Source organism: Copidosoma floridanum, unplaced genomic scaffold, assembly GCF_036245765.1.
Source record: "Copidosoma floridanum isolate Cflo_tuat_1 unplaced genomic scaffold, Cflo_Japanese_pri ptg000013l, whole genome shotgun sequence".
NCBI classification, from domain to species: Eukaryota; Metazoa; Arthropoda; class Insecta; order Hymenoptera; family Encyrtidae; genus Copidosoma; species Copidosoma floridanum.
This window is the reverse complement of record NW_028321890.1, coordinates 22,767,751-22,788,073: the sequence shown is the minus strand read 5'-3', so window position 1 is coordinate 22,788,073 and position 20,323 is coordinate 22,767,751. Positions and strand designations below refer to the sequence as shown.

The 20,323-nt window shown below is 31.0% G+C and overlaps 4 protein-coding genes and 1 long non-coding RNA gene across 5 annotated transcripts in view; 2 read left to right on the top strand and 3 right to left on the bottom strand.

Moving 5' to 3' along the window:
• Positions 1 to 2,830: 2,830 nt before the first annotated feature.
• LOC111643694 (rhodopsin-like) lies at positions 2,831 to 5,451 on the bottom strand. The gene is made up of 8 exons (XM_089591580.1): positions 5,085 to 5,451; positions 4,612 to 4,850; positions 4,434 to 4,540; positions 3,893 to 3,999; positions 3,652 to 3,799; positions 3,459 to 3,572; positions 3,207 to 3,373; positions 2,831 to 3,141 (listed from the first exon to the last, which is right to left on the bottom strand). The coding sequence occupies exons 1-8, from the start codon at positions 5,339 to 5,341 to the stop codon at positions 3,006 to 3,008; spliced, it is 1,275 nt and encodes a 424-aa protein (XP_089447706.1). The 5' UTR covers positions 5,342 to 5,451; the 3' UTR covers positions 2,831 to 3,005.
• Positions 5,452 to 7,354: 1,903 nt separating this feature from the next.
• Positions 7,355 to 8,734, bottom strand: LOC106641927 (COMM domain-containing protein 2). Its single transcript, XM_014356508.2, has 5 exons — positions 8,565 to 8,734; positions 8,393 to 8,470; positions 8,005 to 8,087; positions 7,768 to 7,941; positions 7,355 to 7,681 (listed from the first exon to the last, which is right to left on the bottom strand). The coding sequence occupies exons 1-5, from the start codon at positions 8,629 to 8,631 to the stop codon at positions 7,475 to 7,477; spliced, it is 609 nt and encodes a 202-aa protein (XP_014211994.2). The 5' UTR covers positions 8,632 to 8,734; the 3' UTR covers positions 7,355 to 7,474.
• Positions 8,735 to 8,840: 106 nt separating this feature from the next.
• LOC106641928 (MRN complex-interacting protein) lies at positions 8,841 to 9,760 on the top strand. The gene is made up of 3 exons (XM_014356509.2): positions 8,841 to 9,005; positions 9,085 to 9,153; positions 9,275 to 9,760. The coding sequence occupies exons 1-3, from the start codon at positions 8,955 to 8,957 to the stop codon at positions 9,758 to 9,760; spliced, it is 606 nt and encodes a 201-aa protein (XP_014211995.2). The 5' UTR covers positions 8,841 to 8,954.
• Positions 9,761 to 10,918: 1,158 nt separating this feature from the next.
• Positions 10,919 to 20,323, bottom strand: part of Sulf1 (Extracellular sulfatase Sulf1) — a 64,124-nt gene continuing 54,719 nt past the window's right edge. The window contains exons 10-16 of the mRNA XM_089591268.1: positions 19,591 to 19,817; positions 19,169 to 19,339; positions 17,995 to 18,591; positions 13,850 to 14,639; positions 11,725 to 11,922; positions 11,548 to 11,641; positions 10,919 to 11,465 (exon numbers count right to left, since the gene is read on the bottom strand). Coding sequence (XP_089447394.1) covers positions 11,375 to 11,465; positions 11,548 to 11,641; positions 11,725 to 11,922; positions 13,850 to 14,639; positions 17,995 to 18,591; positions 19,169 to 19,339; positions 19,591 to 19,817 — 2,168 coding nt within the window. The 3' untranslated portion in view covers positions 10,919 to 11,374. The remainder of the gene's footprint in view (positions 11,466 to 11,547; positions 11,642 to 11,724; positions 11,923 to 13,849; positions 14,640 to 17,994; positions 18,592 to 19,168; positions 19,340 to 19,590; positions 19,818 to 20,323) is intronic.
• Positions 15,599 to 17,023, top strand: LOC149374960 (uncharacterized). The gene is made up of 3 exons (XR_016292951.1): positions 15,599 to 15,872; positions 15,962 to 16,257; positions 16,903 to 17,023. It is a non-coding gene; the product is annotated as an uncharacterized LOC149374960 (long non-coding RNA).

Genomic DNA, 20,323 nt, shown 5'->3' with positions numbered 1-20,323 from the left:
ACTGGGTCGTAAAATAAAGAAATTGTTACATTGTAAATGTATTGTATACAGCCCGAAAGATAATTAATTTAAATGTAGTTAAAGAAAAGACTGATTTTCAATAATTTTTTATCACCAACAAATTTTCTTTCATAGTGAATGGATCGTGTAAGTATTTACAAAATAATGTCATTCAAACCAATTAAAATATTTACTTGATTGATTCTTACTATAATTAGTACAGTTGTATATTTTAAAAATACATATATAGTTACCTATATATAAAATCATTGGCTTATTGCCAACACGTAAATCGTTTTTTTTTCGAGTTGAGTAATTTTTTGTTTACTCTTTACCCCTCACCTCATGAAAACAATCGTTTTCTTGGCGTCAATTTATCGATAAGTAATTTTTATACACAATAAAGAAGCATTTGTCTAGGAAAAATCAATCTAGAGAAACATTCACTAGAGTGGCATAAAATGTCTGACACTGTTTGAAATATCCTGCTTTACATGTAAAAATATGTAGTTCCAAAAAATAATTTGGAATATAATTAGTAATTATCTCTAAACTTCGTCTAAGAGGTGACGTGACATTGTAAAAAATTTTGCATGATTGTAAATATTTTTATACTAAAATTTTTTGTAATAAATCTTAAAAACACAACTTCAGAAATAAAATAATAAATTTTTCAAGATAGATATGTTTTAATTATTTATAAAACCTTTTTAAGAATTTTTTGGCTCCTACAGTGTTTGAGTTTTGAATTCGTAACGTATTGAAGCTTGAACGAGATCTGTTGTATCAAAAAGTAATTAGAATTGATAAATAATGCATTATTCAAGAAATTCTCATGTATACAACGAATTTAAAACAGACTTTATTTATATCAAAAGTAAGTTTTTAAAAGTTATGCGGAATTTTGATCAGTTTTTCAATTTTTACATAGAACGACGCTTTTTATCAAGTCTCTCGTGTGATTAAAAATACGCTATAATATAATAATTGAATAGATTGATAAGGTTTAACAAAAAAGTTGATTATGTGATACAAAAAACATGATAAATTATAAATTATTATGAGAAATTGATTACAAGTGGTTATTATGCACATTGTTTTATCACAAAATAATCAAAAAATCATATTTAAAATTTTATTATGATCAGAACGTGTAGTATTTTACATAAGGAAATCCACAAAAAATGTCCTGTTTTTGTCCCAGATTTTTAAATAAAAATTTTTTTGAGGCACTCCCTTGAAACCAGACATATTTTACTTGCATGTTACTTGCAATGTCATGTATTATGAGGGAAAAATTATGAACACGGATTTCAGTGGAAGCGACATCGTTTTTCCGCAAATTTACATGCTATTATACCTAAGCACATCATCTACATAGATATAATTTTAATATTTAAATCACAGCAAAACGGTGTCACTTCCTCTGAAAGCCAAGTTCATAATTTTTTTCTCATAGTACATGGTATTACGAGCAAGATAAGTCCCATCTTAAGGATATGCCTAAAAAAAATTTTAGATAAAAATCGAGTACAAAAACGAAAATTATTGTTTCCAGGGTGTCAAGCTATAACAGATAATTATAAAGAATCCTCTAGAATAAATAAAGAAAGTAAAAAAAACAAATACTATTTTTAAAGAATTTTTTTATTTGCAGCGGCATATTTTAACCCGAATTCTTCACTTGGCTCACTTTGCAGGACATGCAATCCTAGATATTCCTAGTAAAATTGTAAGATATTTATGTATAAGGCTGCCTATCTAGGTGGTATGGTATCAGCTCTCCACTGCAACGACTCGCATACAGTGAATTACAAATAAGTACAATAAACTCTGATTTAATCCAATTGATTCAATGATGCCATCCCAAATTTTAAGAACCAGCTAAGCATTTATTCCCGAATTTAATGTTAATATTATTCGTCGTGTGATTAGTTGAGACTGCTCACTGTGACTGATAATTTACACATATACTAGAATTATTATTATTTTTTTAATTTAATCACTTGTTTTTTCTTGTATATACTATTATTATTATTTTTTAAATTTAATGACTTGTTTTTCTTAAAAAATAAGCAAACAACGTGTATCTACATATTGAAGTCTGGGTATTAGCACGCAAAGCACTGAGGGTGTACATGATTCGTCTAGTAATTTGAAATTTTTTATAACTCAACGTTTTATTTTCTTACAATATAATGTGTTTAACAATCATTGAATTTTTTTATATGAGTATCCTAATCTAAAATTGTAATTAAATTTTTTTTTATTTTTCAACTAAATCAATTATTTTATTTTAACCACTAACACAAACCCATTTCTCTACGATCCAATGCATGTAGTCGGACTATTAATTAGTAAAAAAGGTATGGTTAATAAAAAAGTTAGTAAAACTCAATTCAGTTACTTTCCAAATTTAATTGAATTTACCAATATATTTTTGTTATTTTACAACGATTAATAAAAAGATATTACCTAATAAAAATACTTATTTTGATAAATTTTTAAAGTTTTTCAGATTATAAAAAATTTTGTAGAATGAGGTGAAGTAATTTTTGCTTTATTAAAAAAAAAAGAATTTTAAATTTGTTTAATTGGTCTCAAATACAATTAATACGACATGAAAACGTAGATTTTTAATTTATTCAATATGTTGTACATATTTATATACTATATTATTACATATAAAATTATATTATATTATGATTATTATTGTACGATATATTATATAATTGTAAATTATTTGCATGTAAATCGGACAACTTACAACTTAAAATAACACAAATATTATTTTTATAAAAATTTTTGTCGATAAAACAATTGAAAAAAAATTGTTGCCATTGTAAATAAATGACAACTTTACTCGTTATAAGGTGTAAGTAGTGAGCTAATTTTTTTCATAGCGCAATATTGATACAATGTTATTTCTACTAATTCCTAAAATTTTATAAAAAAAAATATTTTTTGCTCATGTATAAGCTAAATCTATCAGTTGACCAGGATGATTACGCTTTGCTAGCATTAGAAGTGGCATCTGCAGCTGGGGCTGAGGCAGCTTTTTTCTCAGCCGGTTTCTCTTCATCCTCTCCCAAGTGCAAACAAGGACATCGTGCTTTCAATCCTATTCTGTACTTTGGATGGCTGAAAAAGTAAATTGTTTTTGTCTGAAGAGTCCGAAAAAATTATTTAAAACTACTTGTGTGTACCTGCATGCATAAACGACTGGATTGTAACAGGCGTTGGTCTTGGCAAAAAGCGAAGCCCATATGGTAGCCAGAGGTGTTACGAATCGTTTTGCAAATATTCCCATGTAATTGGTAACTAAGTACGGCGTCCACGCCATAAACCATAAAGATATAGTAGTGAGAGCAACCTGTTGACGAAAGGTTTAATACATTGTGGTCCACGTATTGGCTCAACTGAATGATGTACTTATGTACGAAATATAATTAATGTACCTTTGCCAATTTTGCTTCTGCGCTTACACCACCGCTTTGTTCCCCAGAACGTAGCGAAGCAACGCCCATCTTCTTTGCCTGTTCCCGCATTCCTTTTTCATGGGCTGCCACTGCCTGGTGAAAGAAAAAAAAGGTACGTGATTATTTAAATTACAATACACGTAATTTTTATGTTTAAAAAATTTTAACGCACCGAAACTATGTGATAATAGCAGAAAATTATTGAAAATAGCGGTGTATAGTATACAAATATAGAATACACGAGTATGTAAGATTTTCCGAACCAGTCGTCGGAAACGTAATCCGTACCACATGACGTCATATTTCCCTCGGGAACATATCTATAAACAATCGTCATAAGCTTGTAATTACATTTATTTATTTTATTATTATTATTATAATTTTTTTTTTTTTCATGAAATCTGCTCAATAACCTGTTCCAACCAAACAGAGGAAGAACAGCCCACAACAGTCCATGAAGCCAAATAATAACCACTTGTATAATAGCTCTTGGTATAGTTAATGGTTTTGCTGCCATACCCTGAAACATTTTTACATCTCTTTTTTTCATGACAGTCGTACGAGTTAATTGTTTTCAATTAATAATTTTTTTCATATTCAGGAATCCCATGCAAAAATTTATTTGTACTATAATAATCGCATTCAGGGCCACATTTCAAAATTTCAGATACTTGAGCTTCAAACTTTTCAGGAAGTTAATTATTTATTTAACGAGTACCTTTATGGAAAAATGAGTATTTTACTGATTACAATGAGAAAAAATTTTTAAGAGCTTGCTGAATCCAAAGGACAATGTTTTGAACATATAATTGAAAAACAGCATTAAGTAGTATAATTTCACCATTATTTAGTGGTAGCAAGTATACGTGGAATATAAATACTTTACTATACTACCGACATGTTTACTGTACATATAAATATGAATTAAAATGACTGCATTAAAAAAAAACTTACCTTGACAATGACATTGTATCTGTCGTAAGCGATTGCTGTCATCGTCCATATAGAAGCTCCACCACATAACGAACCAATCAAAGCTTCAATGTCACACATCAACGGCCCTAAAATTTAATTTTTTTCTTATTTAAAATTATGCATCTATTTTTACTAGTTATAAAAACATTATTCTCACCTAATATCCATGTTTCGTAGTAGCAATTGATGACCATTGGCGGGGACATGGCTATCATCATTACAAAATCTGAGAATGCCAAATTTATCACGAGCACGTTGCTCGGTGATCTCAGTGCGGGTGTCAATACGAAAATATAAACGACTGCCAAATTACCACACCAACCGAGCATTCCAATAAATATCATGACAATACCTAATACTTTATGCCAAAGGGGTAGAAGAGGCGGAAATCCATACCTTGAACAAAAATGTCTTTTCATCACTTCTGTTCATCAAAAAAATGTTGGACAATAGGTTTCAACTTCCTACCTCTATCTTTTTGCACGTATATTTAAACTAAGGAAAAAACTTTTTTTAAAAGCTTCAAGATTCATGCGTATGGTAAAAAAAAAAAGAAAAAAGAAAAAAAAAAAAACTCGTTTTCAACTGACTCAAAGTAGAAATTACGCCACCCAAAAGCAATAAAGGTACCAGTGCTCGCCAACGCGATCAAGCATATCGGGTGGCACTTTGTCGACGACGGTCTGATTGTTGTAGGAGCGCATGATTTGCCGAGCAAAGTGTGGCCCCATGGTCGTGGCGACGTGAGCCACTGCGTTGCTGACGAGTTCCGTGGACGACAGGGTGGCCGATGACATCGTTGCCGACAACAGAGCCGATGCAGTGCCATTCACAGACGCTGATGCCATCACCGCGTGATGATCCATCTCGTGCGGACAAACGCACATAACCGAACTGCGACAGTTTCACTTTTTTTTTTATGTTTACTAGATTACTTTTCGATGCTGGAAAGACTCGGGCTTTCGCGGTTTGTAAGAGCAGCTCGATCGCGTTGCGATACGAACGAGTCGCGGTCGGTACAATGACGATTTCGCAAATTAGCTTTTTATATGAGCTTAGCCGCCGTCGTTTTAAATTCGATTATTCGATAAAATATTCAAATGAAGCCTGAATTTTTCAAGGTGCGCTGACACTGAACGAAGCTCGGAGATCGGGCCTCCACGTCTCGGCCAATTTGTCAAGTGCGCTTATGCATCCGCGGTGATTGTCGCGCGCACTTGAATGCCCCAAGCTCATTATTTTCATAATCGATGCTTCTTTCGAAAATGCGATTTGCACGTGGGTAGGTGAGCTGAAAACTACTTCTTGGCTGGACTATCCCATCGCAAGCTCACCGTACATTTTGAGGAATATCGCATTTTTCTCGAAGACAACTTTTAATTTTTTTCAAATTCAGGTATATGTACCGTGCAAAGTGGGCCTCCTGCAGGCTTCATTCACCAACCCCGTGTTCACAACAGTTGAGCATTTATTTTTGCAAATTTTTCTTTCATTTTCCAACTTGTACTTCATTCAAAGAGTTACTTACGATTTTTTACTCAAGCAAAGTCTCAAGTTTGATACGATTAAGAATATATTTATACATATTTATTCAGAAAATTTCGAAAAATTCCCCGCAAGTATCATATATACAACTCCTTATTGCATAAATTTTCGAATTTCTATAAGTCTGATTTTCTACCTTGGTGATATCTTTATCGCTAAGAACATATTTCTGTACTTCTAGTTGATAATTTTATTCTATGCTTTTTTATAGTTAAATTTGCAAATTTCTCGTGTTTTCAATGTTCCTTAAAATAATATGACTTTAACTCTTTCAACTGATCTCTACATCTTGACTGCTTCGATGTACTTGAAAAATTATAATTGATTAAGTTAATTATACTTGATACTTTCAATTTTTGATCAATTAGTGTAAATTCTTCCCAATCCTTATACCGTTTTAATTGTCTTCAGTATTTTGCAGTATAACTGCCTGTCTTTCAAGCGTGCATTTTTGTCTCTTGTCGCTTTTATTCTCCACATGTATTTCTTTCTAATTCTTTTTTTTTTATGTATTCGTTGATAAGCCCTTACGTAAGCGTCTCAGTATATTTTTAAGATCAAAATTACCATTGATTTTTCTTATTCGTTTTATATTTTCTACTCTGTTTCGATAAATATTTTTTGTGACATTGAGAATGAAGTACTTGTTGACATCTAATTATTTTGGCCAATCTCGATCATAGTTCTTTCCAAGGGAAAATTAAATTAGTGAATAATTACTGATGAGTTATAAAAACCGATAGTAAGAAATAATGAGATTTAGAAGAAAATTTAATAATTATCATTATTAGTTATTATTCGTTATTTTATTTTTTTTTAATTTTCGTCATAAGTAAAAAGGTAAAAATAAATAACACGAGATAACCATTATAGAAATATAATTAATTGAAACTTACAGTTTATAATATTTACTATTTATTATTAATTACTTAAAATTTTTTTTGCAACTGATAAAAATGTAGAAAAATTATTCCTAATGATTTATAAAAATGATTTATTGCCGTTATATAACAGGACAAAAATAAATTTTTATATTTAATTTAAAAAAAAATAAAAACCAATTATATTTAATAGGAAGATAAATATCATAGTTTTAATTATGAACTTTATTATTTGTTATTTTTTTTCATCGATAATTAAATTAATGAGATAATAAATGGCAGATAAAGGACGTAAAACTAATTTGAATTTTTTTTTTAAATAAAAAGTTGTATGTATTCTCTATACTTTTCTTTCAAACCCGACTCAACTACTTGAATCTAATCAAAACCGGGAAAAATATATCGTTTTAAGATGAGTTTTTCGGTAAAAATTTCTGACAGATATCAAACCCACTGTATAAAAGCATAGTTGGTTTCAAATTTTATTTAATTTGATTATTTTACATAAGTAAATTGTGTAAACTTTTTTTTTTTAATTTTCTTAATAGATATTTTGTATATGATTAAAAAAAAACTTGATGTAAAGTATGAACTTCAATTAATGGTTCTGGCCATGTTTCTAATATGCCTTCCATTTCCTTCACGTATAGCAGTTTCTAATTCTTGAATGAGATGCATCAGATTATTTGGATCTGTTTGTAGTAGAACATGTTCAATTTTGTCAGAGTTTGAAGTATTTTTCAACGACAAATCTAAAGTTACTAACGGTACGACTTGTTGCTGCATTGATCTTGATGCAATCTAAATATGTATAATAATTATAAAAATAATGTGATTCCCCATTTCTTTTCTAGTCAAAAGATATTTATTTGTAATTTGTTAATTACCTGAGTTTCAAATCTCCATTCTAAATTATGATATTGCGGTAATTTCATTTCAAAGTTAGAAAGAACATCAGTCAATTCTTGTTTTTTTACGGAATAAACCTTGTACAATAAGATCTCTTGCTCTTCTGAAAAGCCTACGTCGAGAACAGTTTCTTTGAAATCATCTTTTTCAAGCTGTAAAAAAATGTTGTTCACATTAAAAATACAACAAAAAAAAGGAATGTTCTCAACTTTTACCTTGGCCTTGGAACATTCTACTATAAAGTTTACAAGAGCTTCCACAGAGTTCCTTATGATTTGTGGCTCCACTTGTAATTTTTCTGTATTTACCAATAAAATTTGTTATTAGTTAAAATTAAATTGATATGAAATTGTTCTAAAAAAGTAAAAATATTTTTTATTTATTACGTTTCATGTTCAATGGCATATTACTTATAATAAGTAAAATACAGTTCTCCTGCAACTTTAGTTTAACAAATTTCTATTGTCTACCAGAAATTTATTTTACAATGCATTGATCAATAAAACTTATTTATGTTACGATTACTTATCAGAATGAAGTGTTAACTACTTTTCAAACTTTAAATGTCCCAACATCAACTACAGTGTTTTGTAAAGTACATACGTGCAGCGGCACTGTACAGCTTCATATTTGGTCCTTTTTGTAGATAATCGAGCATCAGCTTACAAAAATCTTGCAGAACTAAAAGTTTCACGAAAAAAAATGAAATTATTTAGCGTTGAGGTCTGTTGAAAACATAAACATTCATCAGTTGAAAGGTTATGTTCTGCACTACCTTGAGTAGATTGCTTGGTAAGGAAGACCAAACGCTCCTTAAGTTCACCACTTAATTCTAATGTCATCGTGATGTGTGTATTGTTATTTTATGGGATCACTTGGAGTTAACTGAATGTTAAAAATGACTAACTTTAATATGACAGCTTCGAATCACTAAACGTCGTAAACACAAACGTTGACGTATTAATATATATGCATATGTAAATATAGTTAGTGTCAACAGCTGATATTAGCAGACGACACTGGGAGCATCCGCGCTTTGGCGGTATATAAAGGCGCGGGAGTCGAAAATCATTTTCTTCTGTATAATTTTGTTTACTTTACTTTGTACATACGATACGTATTAGTTGACTATTTTGCGTTAGTTTAATAATTTCAACACAAAAAAATGCCGCAAGAAGCGTGGGTGCTAAAGTGTTACTCTTGTAATAAATTTCAGGTGAATCAAGAAGTCTCTTATTCTGCACCAATGAAAGGAGTGTTGATTGTTAATGTCGTTTTATTTAAATTTTATATAGGTTCAACTCAAGAAAAAGGCAAAAAAGTGGCAATGCAAAGTTTGCGGAGCAAAGCAAGATCTGATGACCGTAAGTAAGGCTGTAAACTTTATTTACATTTTCATAACCAAAGTTCTCAAGATTATGAGAATCAAAGTAACATAAAATTATTTGTTAGAAGATTGATACTTCGATACTTTTTTCTTTACAGATTTTTTACCAAGGATCACCTAGTGATTGTAGAGTGAATGTTCAAAAAATCAATGCCGTGGAGGGAGAAAAGCAGGACAAGTTACTAGAACAGTCAAGTTTTCCAAATCAAAGTTGCAGAGAATACACAAGTGTTTCCCAAAGTTCAAAAAATTGTGATGACTTTTTGTGTGGTAATGACGAAGACTTTGACGATGAAGTCATGTCAGAACTAGATCAAAGATGTAATGAAGTTGAAGAAACTTATTCTCAAGAAATAATTCAATCACAAGAATGTGAAGAAAGTTATGAAAGTGATACATTAGAATGTGAGCAGCAATACTGTGAAAATGTAAATAATGTTGAGATTGACCAAAAAGAAAACATCATCCATACAAACTTGAGTGATTTCAAAGATGATAGTTGTGTTTCCATGGATCAAAAACAAGAAGTAAAATGTAATATTTTTGAAACTAATGGAGATTTCGATGAATCTCTTGATTTTTGATAGTTAAATTTTTGTAGGAATACGGATAAGTGATATAAAGTTGTATAAATTTAAATATTTTCAATGATTATTTTTTTTTATTTTACGTAATAAAAACAGTACAATCATTATTGAGAGAATAAAACGATAAAAAAAAGTTTTTGGTAATTCTGAAGCATTTTTTTTGCCTATAATACTACAATCTAATACATTTTCGAAAAATACAAATAATACAACTGACACTTTTGGTTACACACTCGGGGGGTAAATACATACATTAAATCTTTAGCAGTAAAAAGTTAAAATAATTTCTCTGACTTTTAATTAATGTTGGAGTTATATTTAGTTAGGATAATCTTTTTTTTTCCAAGCATATGTTGCTCGCCTATTACACTTGACTCAATACAATAATAAAATAATTTAACAGTAATGCATAAATATTTTTTAACAATGCTTTATCTTCGTCTAATGAACAGCACATTTGTGTATAATAAAAGAGACATTAATGTAATTTTGTGTGTTAATCGGTTTTTTTAAGAACCAAAAGTACAAGAAAATGAGTTATCTGATACCAATGTAACTTGGTTGGCAGTGGTGGATTGTATAATTATCTCAACCCACTGTAAATATTCCCATTCAACGAAATTTTTTTTCATTGTTTTGACACACCAGTGAATTATAATACTTGAGTCCAATTAATTACGTTGCACTAAAAATTGCGCTTTTCAGTAGATTTATTTTTTCCCACTAAATAAGAGTATTTTTGGTCCAACCAAATAGAGAATTCGTAAAGTAATGTTAATTGGCAGCAGGAAGCTGTATTTTTTATTTATATTATACAGCAATGGGCAGCATTAAATGCTTATTTTACTCTTTGAAACGATTCTTTAAACTAAGATTTTACTTCCTTGCATTCTTGATTGTCAAGATAGTTTGCAAAAGTTGCCGTATATATTTTACGAATTGCCTAATTAAATTAAAATATAAATAAGTTAAATTATATATTAAAAATCTTTTCAATAAATAAAAATTTGCCCATCTCTGCACGTTGATGCTTAAAAAAACGCATTGAACCTTATTAATTATATCACGCGCAGAAAAATCAAAGAATTACAAGATAAAAAAAAAAAAAAAAAAATAAAAAAAAAAATCATTGAATTGTCGAATAAATATAAGAAAAAAAAAAAATTACATACAAGTATCGATTGCTAAAAGAAGTATCAGAACCAGCTGTAAATTAACCACAGTGTACACTATGGACTAAATGCCACGTATCAGTATTTGTTTACTAATTTTTACTTCCGATAAAGATTGAATAAGTTTTTTTAAGCAGTAATTTTCATTTTCACGAGCTCACGTACATTGTCTACCTAAGGATTACAAAAATCATATAGAAACGCCCTCGATTGTTTAGCTTGTTTATCGCGATTGGCAAAAAGCTCTTGTGATTTTTGCAAAAACTCGCGCTTTATTTTCTAAATCAATCGTAAAGCAAACATTAAATAAAGACCAGTGTTTCACCGACGATTATCTATATGTATACTTGCAACGGAAGTGAAACAAAATCGACGATTACTTCAGATATTGGGTATAATAACGTATATATATATATAGATCTGCAGTTGGAACAGTCGTCTACGCGTGATGTCGGTGCCGCCTCAGGACGGGTGTGTTCTCGTGACTTCTCCTGTTGCTTTGCCAGCTCCGGGAGTGCCGATTCCAAGAGCTGAAATTAAAAAAAATGAAAAAAAAATAAAAATTTAATACTGAATTATTATAATTAAACATTTATTGAAGGTATGTATTACTTGTACGGCCACTTCTTGCTTCGCCTTCTGTGCTGAGAATAAAGTAGTTCGCTGTCGCTGTATATTTGCAAAGCTGACGGGACAAACATCTCATCTGAATGAAAAATCATTAGAGGTCAATGGGTAGTGTTTGCAGTTTTGATATTAAATCAATAATATATATATTTTTATGATTACCAAACGTGTCGGAGTACTTCCTCTTCGACATGGATCGTGGCTGTTGCTGCTGGATTTGTTCTCTGGTGACCTCCTTGGCGCTGCCTACCGTGCAGTCTTGCGTGCCTCGGCAACGTTTCAGGTGCTCCAGTTGATCGTGAAGATATGACTTTTCAAGCGCCGTCAGCGAAGACGCTCTGTTCCATTGCTCGAAAGGATCTACGCGTGTGAAAATAATCGAAAAACATCAGTTGAAAAGGTAGCTTACATAAGTACAACTCTCGTGTATAATCTAAGCAAAAATTATCTCATTTATTTAATTAATTATTTTAAAAAAAGGTAACAAAAAAACAGCAACTAATAATAAATCGTAAAGTCCAGTTTTAAAACTGGAATAATAATCATCTTTTAAATAGTTATCATTAATTGTTTTTTTTTTTCTCTGTGAAAATTAAATTGAAACAAGTGATTTTATTCCGTTGTTAAATAACGATGATACATAATTTTTATTAACAATTAAGTGTAATTTATAGAAATTTTTATCAGTTACTTAAAAATTTTACATGGCTTGATAACTAACAATAACATTATAAACTATAACTTTTAATTAGTTATAATGCATAGGAGTTATTATCCGTTTTTATTTATTTTTTTTTTCAATTTCAAAAACGTCAATTATGAGAAGAAAAAAAAGTAATATTTACTAACTGTAACAGTTATTAAATTCTATTTCAAATCTTCATTAAGGGCTGTATTATTTCTAACTATCAGTTATTATCTTTAGTTATTCGCTATAATTTTTGCTTGGGTAAATGTACCATTGCCATTCGGATCAAAACAACAACTGCCCTTACTAAAATTCCCTGAAGAAATCCCTACAAAAAATCATATATAACGTCTAGCAGAAGTTATTGGTTAACACCTGTTTAAAACAAAATTTTTTTCAACACTTTTTGGCCTTGATGAATTACTTTTTTATAACAACTGTAAAACTGAGTTACTCTAGTATTTAATGTAAGTTATATTATTATAATTATTATTATTTACAAAAAACAAAATGAGAAACTGTAATTATGTAAATTTTAGATTAATTACTCAATTTTTTCGTATTTATACAAGGACTATACTTGGTGTCCGAAAATTTTTTGTACTAGGATGTTCACGCAAACATAGGGCTAGGATACCTAAAATAATTTTTAAGTCATTCGTTACAGGAATTTCTGTAGTAAGTCCCAGAAATAGCTGCTTTCGCATATGGATGATACTCTTAAAATGGCTTATTAAATAAAAATTTTTCAGTTTTCAAATTCGAATTGAACTTAAAATTTTTTTTGTTCCGTATAATTACTTGCGAGTACATCCAAAACCAGTATCTAAAATGAATTAATTGCAAAACATTTGTATAGAAGTTACGCAGAATTTTTTTGCGGTGGAGGGGGCTTCATTCATTTAGTTTGGTAGCATTTTAGCAAAACATTGCAAACTATTTATTAAAAAAAAAAAAAATTCATTAAATGTTTGAAAAGGCAACCTTAAAGTAAAGATTAGAGTTATCATAATTGCACAAAAAAAATTTATTCAAATAACTATAGTTTTTATCATTACAAATATTTTTTTGGTTTTTAAATAAATTTAAACTTAAAAATAATCAACATTAATTAAACTTTTTTTCTAATATTAATGTGATACTAGTAACACATTTTCTCACATTAACAATTAATTAATTTTTGTACCAAATTATAATTATTTGATTAATAAAAACAATTGTAAACATTTTTCTAGCAATAATGTTTAGTTTTTTTATTATAAAAAATCGGTGTCGATCGTCGTTGACTATCGAGCTACTCCGTCTTAAAATCAATGATTTCAATGCATCAACTTGTTTATTTAAATTTTCAAAGTTCTTATCAAATTAATTTAAAAAAAAATTATTTTTTCTCTTTTGCTATAGTGTAACTACCTGGATAATCAATAATGAATTGAATTATTTGCCCAGTATGGTAGTGCCCACAAAAGATTATACATTTAAAAAAAATATTTTATTCAACCTTCTGTTTGTATGTAATTGCAGAAATTTCAGATGACACATGCGAGCATTTAATTTACTGGAGATGGCAATGGAAAAAGCAAACAGTTAATTACATACCGATCCTGAGATTGTAGTAGGTGACGAGTCCCGTGGTGAACTCGCAGTAGAGAAAGTTGTGGGTGGTGTTGATGGTGCGTAAACACGAGTAGGTGTTGTTGTTGGCGTTCATGCAGAAACAAAACGGACCGGCGCTCCAGAGGGGCGCAGTGCGCCAGTGATCGTTATCGTGCTCAAAACAGTTCATCTTTTCGGTCAGGCAGTCCTTCTCGAGCTTCGCTTTTTTCCTCAACTTGCGTTCCTTTTTGCGCAGCCGTTCCTCCTTCAACCGGCGCTTCTCCTCCTTGGCCGCCTCCAACTCGTCCTTCGCACTGTCGTAGGGATCCGGCTCGCAGAAGCACTTGTGCTGACGCTCTTGCGTCATTGTCGTCGTGGTCGCTGCTGGGGTTGTCTTCTCGGGACTCTGGTGGGGTTCTGGGAACCTACGCTTCTCCGTGCCCTCCATCCCCGGACCATACTCCTTCCGAGCCTGATGGTGACTCACCGAACTGCTAACCACTGGTTTGGTTCGCTGGGCTGGTCTCGGTGGTTTTCTCGAGTTGGAATTCCACGGCCAGTTTTCGTTGTCATTATTATCGAGGTTTAACTCCAGAGTCGTCCCCAGGGTCGTCGTTGATGCTCTTGTCGTTGTCTTGGTCGTGCTAGTAGATGCGTAAGTACTGGTGGTTTCAGGGCTCGTGGGCTCGGAGAAGTTTTCGGTGCTCTGACCTTCACGTCGAAGGAGGGAATTGTCCGACGACTCCTCGGTGCTACTTCCGAAAACGTGTTCCGATATCGTACTCGTTGACACCTTGGACATGAGTTAACGGTATGTTATTTATTACCCAAGTGACGTAATGGGATTCCACGTGCCCCGTTGACGAGTTGTGCGTGGATTGTTCATTTGGACAACCATCGGAGGTTTACGTAAACATGTTACCGTGGAAGTTTTCCAAATTTTGATGATTACACGTGGACGTGTCCACAAGAAATCCACGTGGAATTTTATGAATTCGGTAAAATTTCACTCGGATACGTTTACGATAAACTACGATGGTTGACTACGTAAATTCCACGTGGAACCCACCATCAGGGTACTGGGGTTGTAACATTATTTAACATAAGAAAATCATTTTAGAAAGTAAAATAATAAATAATTTAAAACTGATAACTATTAACTATATCGTTCTGAAATTTGTAGCGTATAATAGTTCGATAATATATAATACAGTCTCAAATCTGCACTTTATTAATTTTTCAAAAAAAATATAATCAACGATAGTTAAAGAAATAACATTTTTTTAGCATGTTTTACTAAGCAATATACTTGAGTTAGTCTTTTTACTTAATAATTTTTTTAAATAATTTTTTAAAATTCGAATTCAAACTTTAGTATTTAGCTGCACGATTTAATAGAAATGTGTACCTCTATCTATTGGTCTAGTAAAAAATATAAATGTATATTATCACTAGTTCGGAGATGTTCAGAGTCATTTTACATACTTCCTGAAATTAATCTATATTAATGAGTTCTAACTAAAATTGATTTGTCTGCAAAGCATATCAGGGGTCTGATTCAGTGTTTCGATAAACTGAAGATCGGAGAGAAACATACACCCACGCTCAAGTCTTTATCTCTTTCTGCCTGGGCTTCAGCAGCTCAATAGGTCTAAGTGAGCAGTCTATTCTTGTTATATATGTCTATGGCTGCCTTCGTTGTTCTCTCTGCTCCACTCTTTGTAATATATCTACCGCGGGTCGAGAATAGTACGAAGGCCCTTGTGCTGTGTGCATATTGAGTATATTTTTGCGTGTGAATACTTCACCAGAGGTTACCGCGCTACAATATACAAAGAAAAAAAAAGTATATTTGCATATTGTAGAACAGTTATACGTAAAAGAAGGTGTGTAAATATTAATACTAGAAAAACTATTTTTTAAGTAGTGACTAAAATAAGTATACTTTTTGTAAAAACACTAGAGTTTGTGGTGTGCTCCGAAATCGAGAAAACACGTGCACTGTGTAAAACTAGTGCTCTAGACGGTGAGTTCGTTTACTGCGTATATCTTTACATTTGAACGTAAAAAAACGATTATTTACATTAGTAATTAATTTTGTTTTTTCATTTGTAGAGAAAAAATGGAGATTGTATCATTACGGAGATGCCAAGATAAACTGGTCTATGTAATGGAGTAAAATATAGTCATGCTCTAATAGATACCAAGTTTATTTTTCACACCTTTGCTACAAAATCAACAAAGGAACAAGATTAACATGGAGTCAATTAAATACAAATTAAGAAATAATTGGGACATTATCTATGAACAAAATATTGGGACGTTATATGACATGAATTCAATTATTATCGGCACAGAGAAACAAAGAAGCAAAAGAAAATATAAACCTAAGTTCAGAGGATAGTATTCAAGTAAGTGTTAGTATTGCTATATTCTAGATGTACGTGTAAGATACTGTAATGTAAGTATACTTTCAAGCGAAAATTATATCATTAATTAATTTATTTATACAGAAAAATGAAAAATAAAAACTAATAATAAGAAATAATAAAGTCCAAATTTGAGACTAAAATAATATTTATTTTTCTAATTAATATCATCAGTTATTTTACTTTTTTTTTTTTATGAAAATTTAATCAAAAAATTTAGTTTTATTCCCTTATTAAATCACAGCAACGAATCATTTTTATGAACAAATAGTAATATTTTGTAGAAACTTGTATTAGTTGCTCAAAAATTTTAAAACAATTAATAGTAAATAATCCATATTATAAACTATAAGTTGCAGTTAATTATTCTTTATAATATTATCAGTTTTGATTTTTTATATGCACCTTTCTAAATATTACTTATAACCAACAAAAAAATTCTAATAGCCATTAAATAATGACAGTTATTTAATACTCTTCTTAATCTCAAATGTGGACTATTATTTTTATCATTAATTATTCACTAATTTAATTTTCGTTTGGGTTACTAACATTTTTTTTTAAATTTTTTTATTTATGTGCACAACAATAGGCTCATGCCTTAAATGGTCACTCAACGTGTTTCAGATTGTTCGAAAAATGCAGTGAGGCAAGGATGGCTTATTGAATTAACTATACTTGAAATAGTCAGATTTAGCATGTAGCCCGTTAATAAAATTATACCAGAAAAAACAATTTATGTAAACTACAAGCAATAAAAACAGAATTTTTGTTAATGTATAGTTCTTTGCATTAAAATTTCGTGTTCACCAAACCCCGTTTTTGGGAGTAATGTGGAATAGGTTACATAAAAATTTATAATTTAAAATGATGACAGGAATAATAATTTTATCATCTCTTTCTTTAAAAAAAAAAACTTACAGAAATTTATGTTTATGAGAAAATTATCTTGAAAAACATTTACGTGAGTAAATACTTCCTTTCAAAATTTAATTTTTGCTATCTTACTTCATTTTTCATTATTTTTTATTTTTTTAAACACTGTATGTATCTCCGTATTTTATAAAAGGATTCATGTGAGACTTTTTATATAAGTAACTCTCAACTTATACAAATAATAGAAAAATTTGATTATTTTCTCTGTTATCTTAAATGGATTGAAAATATACCTTAAGTCTCCCACAAATTCTCTTACCTCCTCATTTATATATCCTACAACAGTTCCCTTTTATTTCCAAGCAAAAATGATCTTATTTCTTTAATTATTTATAAAAAAATAATAACTAATAATAAATAATAACAGATGAATAAAATTCATCCGTAAACTAGTTCTAATCAGGTTATTTATTATTACTTTTTTTTCGTGAAAATTAAACAGGAAAATATGATTTTATTCCATCAGTCAATAATGACAGTAAGTAATTTTTACGAAATATTAAAAATATTTTACAGAATATTTTTATTAATTCCTTGAAAATTTTTATATTAATTCATTACTAATAATAGAGATTATAAGCTATAACTTTCAATTGGTTGTAATTCGTAACAGTTATTATCAGTTTTAATTAATTATAATTCATAGAATAAGTTTTTGTTTTTTTACCCTCCAAAATTTTTTTTTTTTTTATACAAAAAAAAATTATAACTAATAATTACTAGTAACAAAATTTATTAAAATATATTCTCTTATGATTTCTAAAAATTATAAAGTTCACCAACCTGCACCTCCATGCGGTCGTCCCGCCCGAGTGCATCGGTTGGCAGAGCCTCGGTCACAGGTGGCTCGGGAGCCACCTCGTCGTGCACACTATTGGTCAGCAGAGTAATGTTTTTACGCCTGTGGTGATGATGATTTTTCCTGCGGCGCTCCGTCTCGGCGGTAGGGGGCACTCCTGGCATTCCGTCGACGCTCTCGCGGTTCCTCTGGCGCCGACCGTTTTTCTTGGGTCTGGCGGTGACGACGGGGGGCACCAGGTCCTCAGTTTTCTCAAAATCAGGTGGCAGCACGTCCTCGAGCCGAGCCGTTGAAGGGACCCTAGTACTCCCGAGCTCCGGAAGCTGCGAGCTGGCCACAGGCCAAGTGGAAGATGTCTCGGTCGTGGTACTGGTACTAGTGCTGGTGGTGGTCTTGTCGTGCTTACGGTGATGGCGGGCCGTGTGGTTGTGACCCACGGTCAGGCTGTTCTTGGAATGATGGTGCTGGTGCTGCCTGTGCTGGGAGCCAGGGATCACTGGTTCCTGCTGTGGAGGCTCCTGCTCCTTGTCAGCGATGCTCGGCTGTTGGGGTCGTTTGAGCATCAGATGACGCCGGATTTCCTGAAATTCAATGAAAATAGCATTTTATCAGATCTCCTCCAAGGTAGGCGGCGTGTTCCTTTCATTGAACGTGTTAAGAATCATTAATTTTTTCGATTTATTATTTTGATCAACATTTAATAACTGTAATTATTAACTATTATCATTTTTTTTTCGTTCTGAACATAATCTCAGAAAGTAATTTAAAAAAAAAATAAAAACTGATAATAACTGTAACGAATTATAATTATTTTAGAACTGTTGATGGAAAGATTTACAAGTAATACATGTGTTGGATCAATGGTAAATATTGTAGTCTCTAATCTCGACTTTGTTAATGAGTATTAGTCTTTATTTACTTTTTTTTTTATAAATAATTGATAATAATTAAATTAATAAAAATTCAAGCAAAATTCCATGAGATCTTGAGAAAAAAAGACACGATTCTCAGAGCTGCACCAATAACTTGCCTATCAAACATATACTCTTTCGACTTTATTATAATTTAAAAACTTCGAAGTGTGCGTTTTGGTGATTTTATTGGTATGTTATAGCAACTTTAAAATATGTATTTTCTTGTCAGCTCGTTTACACGTACTTTAAGAGTCTCCAGTTGCATCCTCATACTGCGAATTTGCTGCTCGATCTCTTTTCTGGATATCCGCCACTCGGTTGGGTCCTTGTAAACCGATTGGCTGCAGTTGACATTACCACGAGGCATCACCGAGCACTTGGGCGTAAAGTGTTTGTCCGGATTTGAATGCTTTGCCTATAATGTTTACTTTGAGTAACGTTATTCGTTTTTTTTTTTTTTTTTTTTTTTTCAATGCTATAAGTTGCATGTGAAAAAATAATAATTTTCACAAAACTTATTTTTGCACTAGGTATGTATACAGATATTCTTATTGTTACTACACGCAATGCTGTGAATGGTAAATTGCAAGAGAAGTAGGCAAAAAGTGATAGATTTTTTCTCTACAGGATACAGGAGAAAAATATTGAAATGTGAAAAAAAGTCACCTTGAGATCGTCGAGCTCCTCTTCGATGCTTTTCATGATTTTAGTCACGTCTTCGATACTATCATTCTTCGTAGTTGTACTTCTGCGTATTCGACGATGCCTAGCCATCACGTCGTCAACGTTCAAGGGGCTACCGATAAGGCCTTCTAGGGTTTCAGGATCAAAATCGTCCGATACGTAGTGCGAAGTTTCTTCTTTCCACTCTTCGATTGGGACGTCTCGCTTACCTAATAATAAAAAAAAAAAAAAAAAAAAAAAACCATAGTCAAGTAGAAAAAACCAACAATCTCGCAGAATCTCATAAAAGTGTATAAATAATTAGAATTATATATATTTTTCTACGTTACATTAAATCTATTGAATTCAGTATTCCTTATTTTATTTTAATGTTCATTTTATTTAATTCTCATTAATATTTTATGTTGTTTTATTTAATTACTTTTCATTTTTTTATATTAGCGTTTTTTCTTTAAATTTTTTTCTTTTTCCATCATTCGTTTTTAAACCACTGCGTAAAACGAATAATTAAATACCTCCTTGCAGTATTTTAAGTCAAACTTATGAAAAACTTACGAAAAACACATAGTATTAACCACAATAGTATTCGTTAAATTTAAGTATTATAATGTATCATACAATATACTTGGTGGCTAACAATAAGTAAATAAATAAATATTAATTATTTCTCTTGAAACTTTATGTTTCAATCATGAAACAATGTGACTAGTTTTTC

Coding starts and splice junctions, on each gene's coding strand:
- LOC106641928 (XM_014356509.2), top strand. CDS start 8,955: ATGCCGCAAGAAGCGTGGGTGCTAAAGTGTTACTCTTGTAATAAATTT. Junction 9,006..9,084: donor ACTCTTGTAATAAATTTCAG/GTGAATCAAGAA, acceptor AATTTTATATAG/GTTCAACTCAAGAAAAAGGC. Junction 9,154..9,274: donor CAAAGCAAGATCTGATGACC/GTAAGTAAGGCT, acceptor TTTTCTTTACAG/ATTTTTTACCAAGGATCACC.
- LOC111643694 (XM_089591580.1), bottom strand. CDS start 5,341: ATGTGCGTTTGTCCGCACGAGATGGATCATCACGCGGTGATGGCATCA. Junction 4,000..4,433: donor GATACAATGTCATTGTCAAG/GTAAGTTTTTTT, acceptor AAAATGTTTCAG/GGTATGGCAGCAAAACCATT. Junction 3,374..3,458: donor CAGAAGCAAAATTGGCAAAG/GTACATTAATTA, acceptor TTTCGTCAACAG/GTTGCTCTCACTACTATATC.
- LOC106641927 (XM_014356508.2), bottom strand. CDS start 8,631: ATGACATTAGAATTAAGTGGTGAACTTAAGGAGCGTTTGGTCTTCCTT. Junction 8,088..8,392: donor GCTGTACAGTGCCGCTGCAC/GTATGTACTTTA, acceptor TGGTAAATACAG/AAAAATTACAAGTGGAGCCA. Junction 7,682..7,767: donor AATGGAGATTTGAAACTCAG/GTAATTAACAAA, acceptor ATACATATTTAG/ATTGCATCAAGATCAATGCA.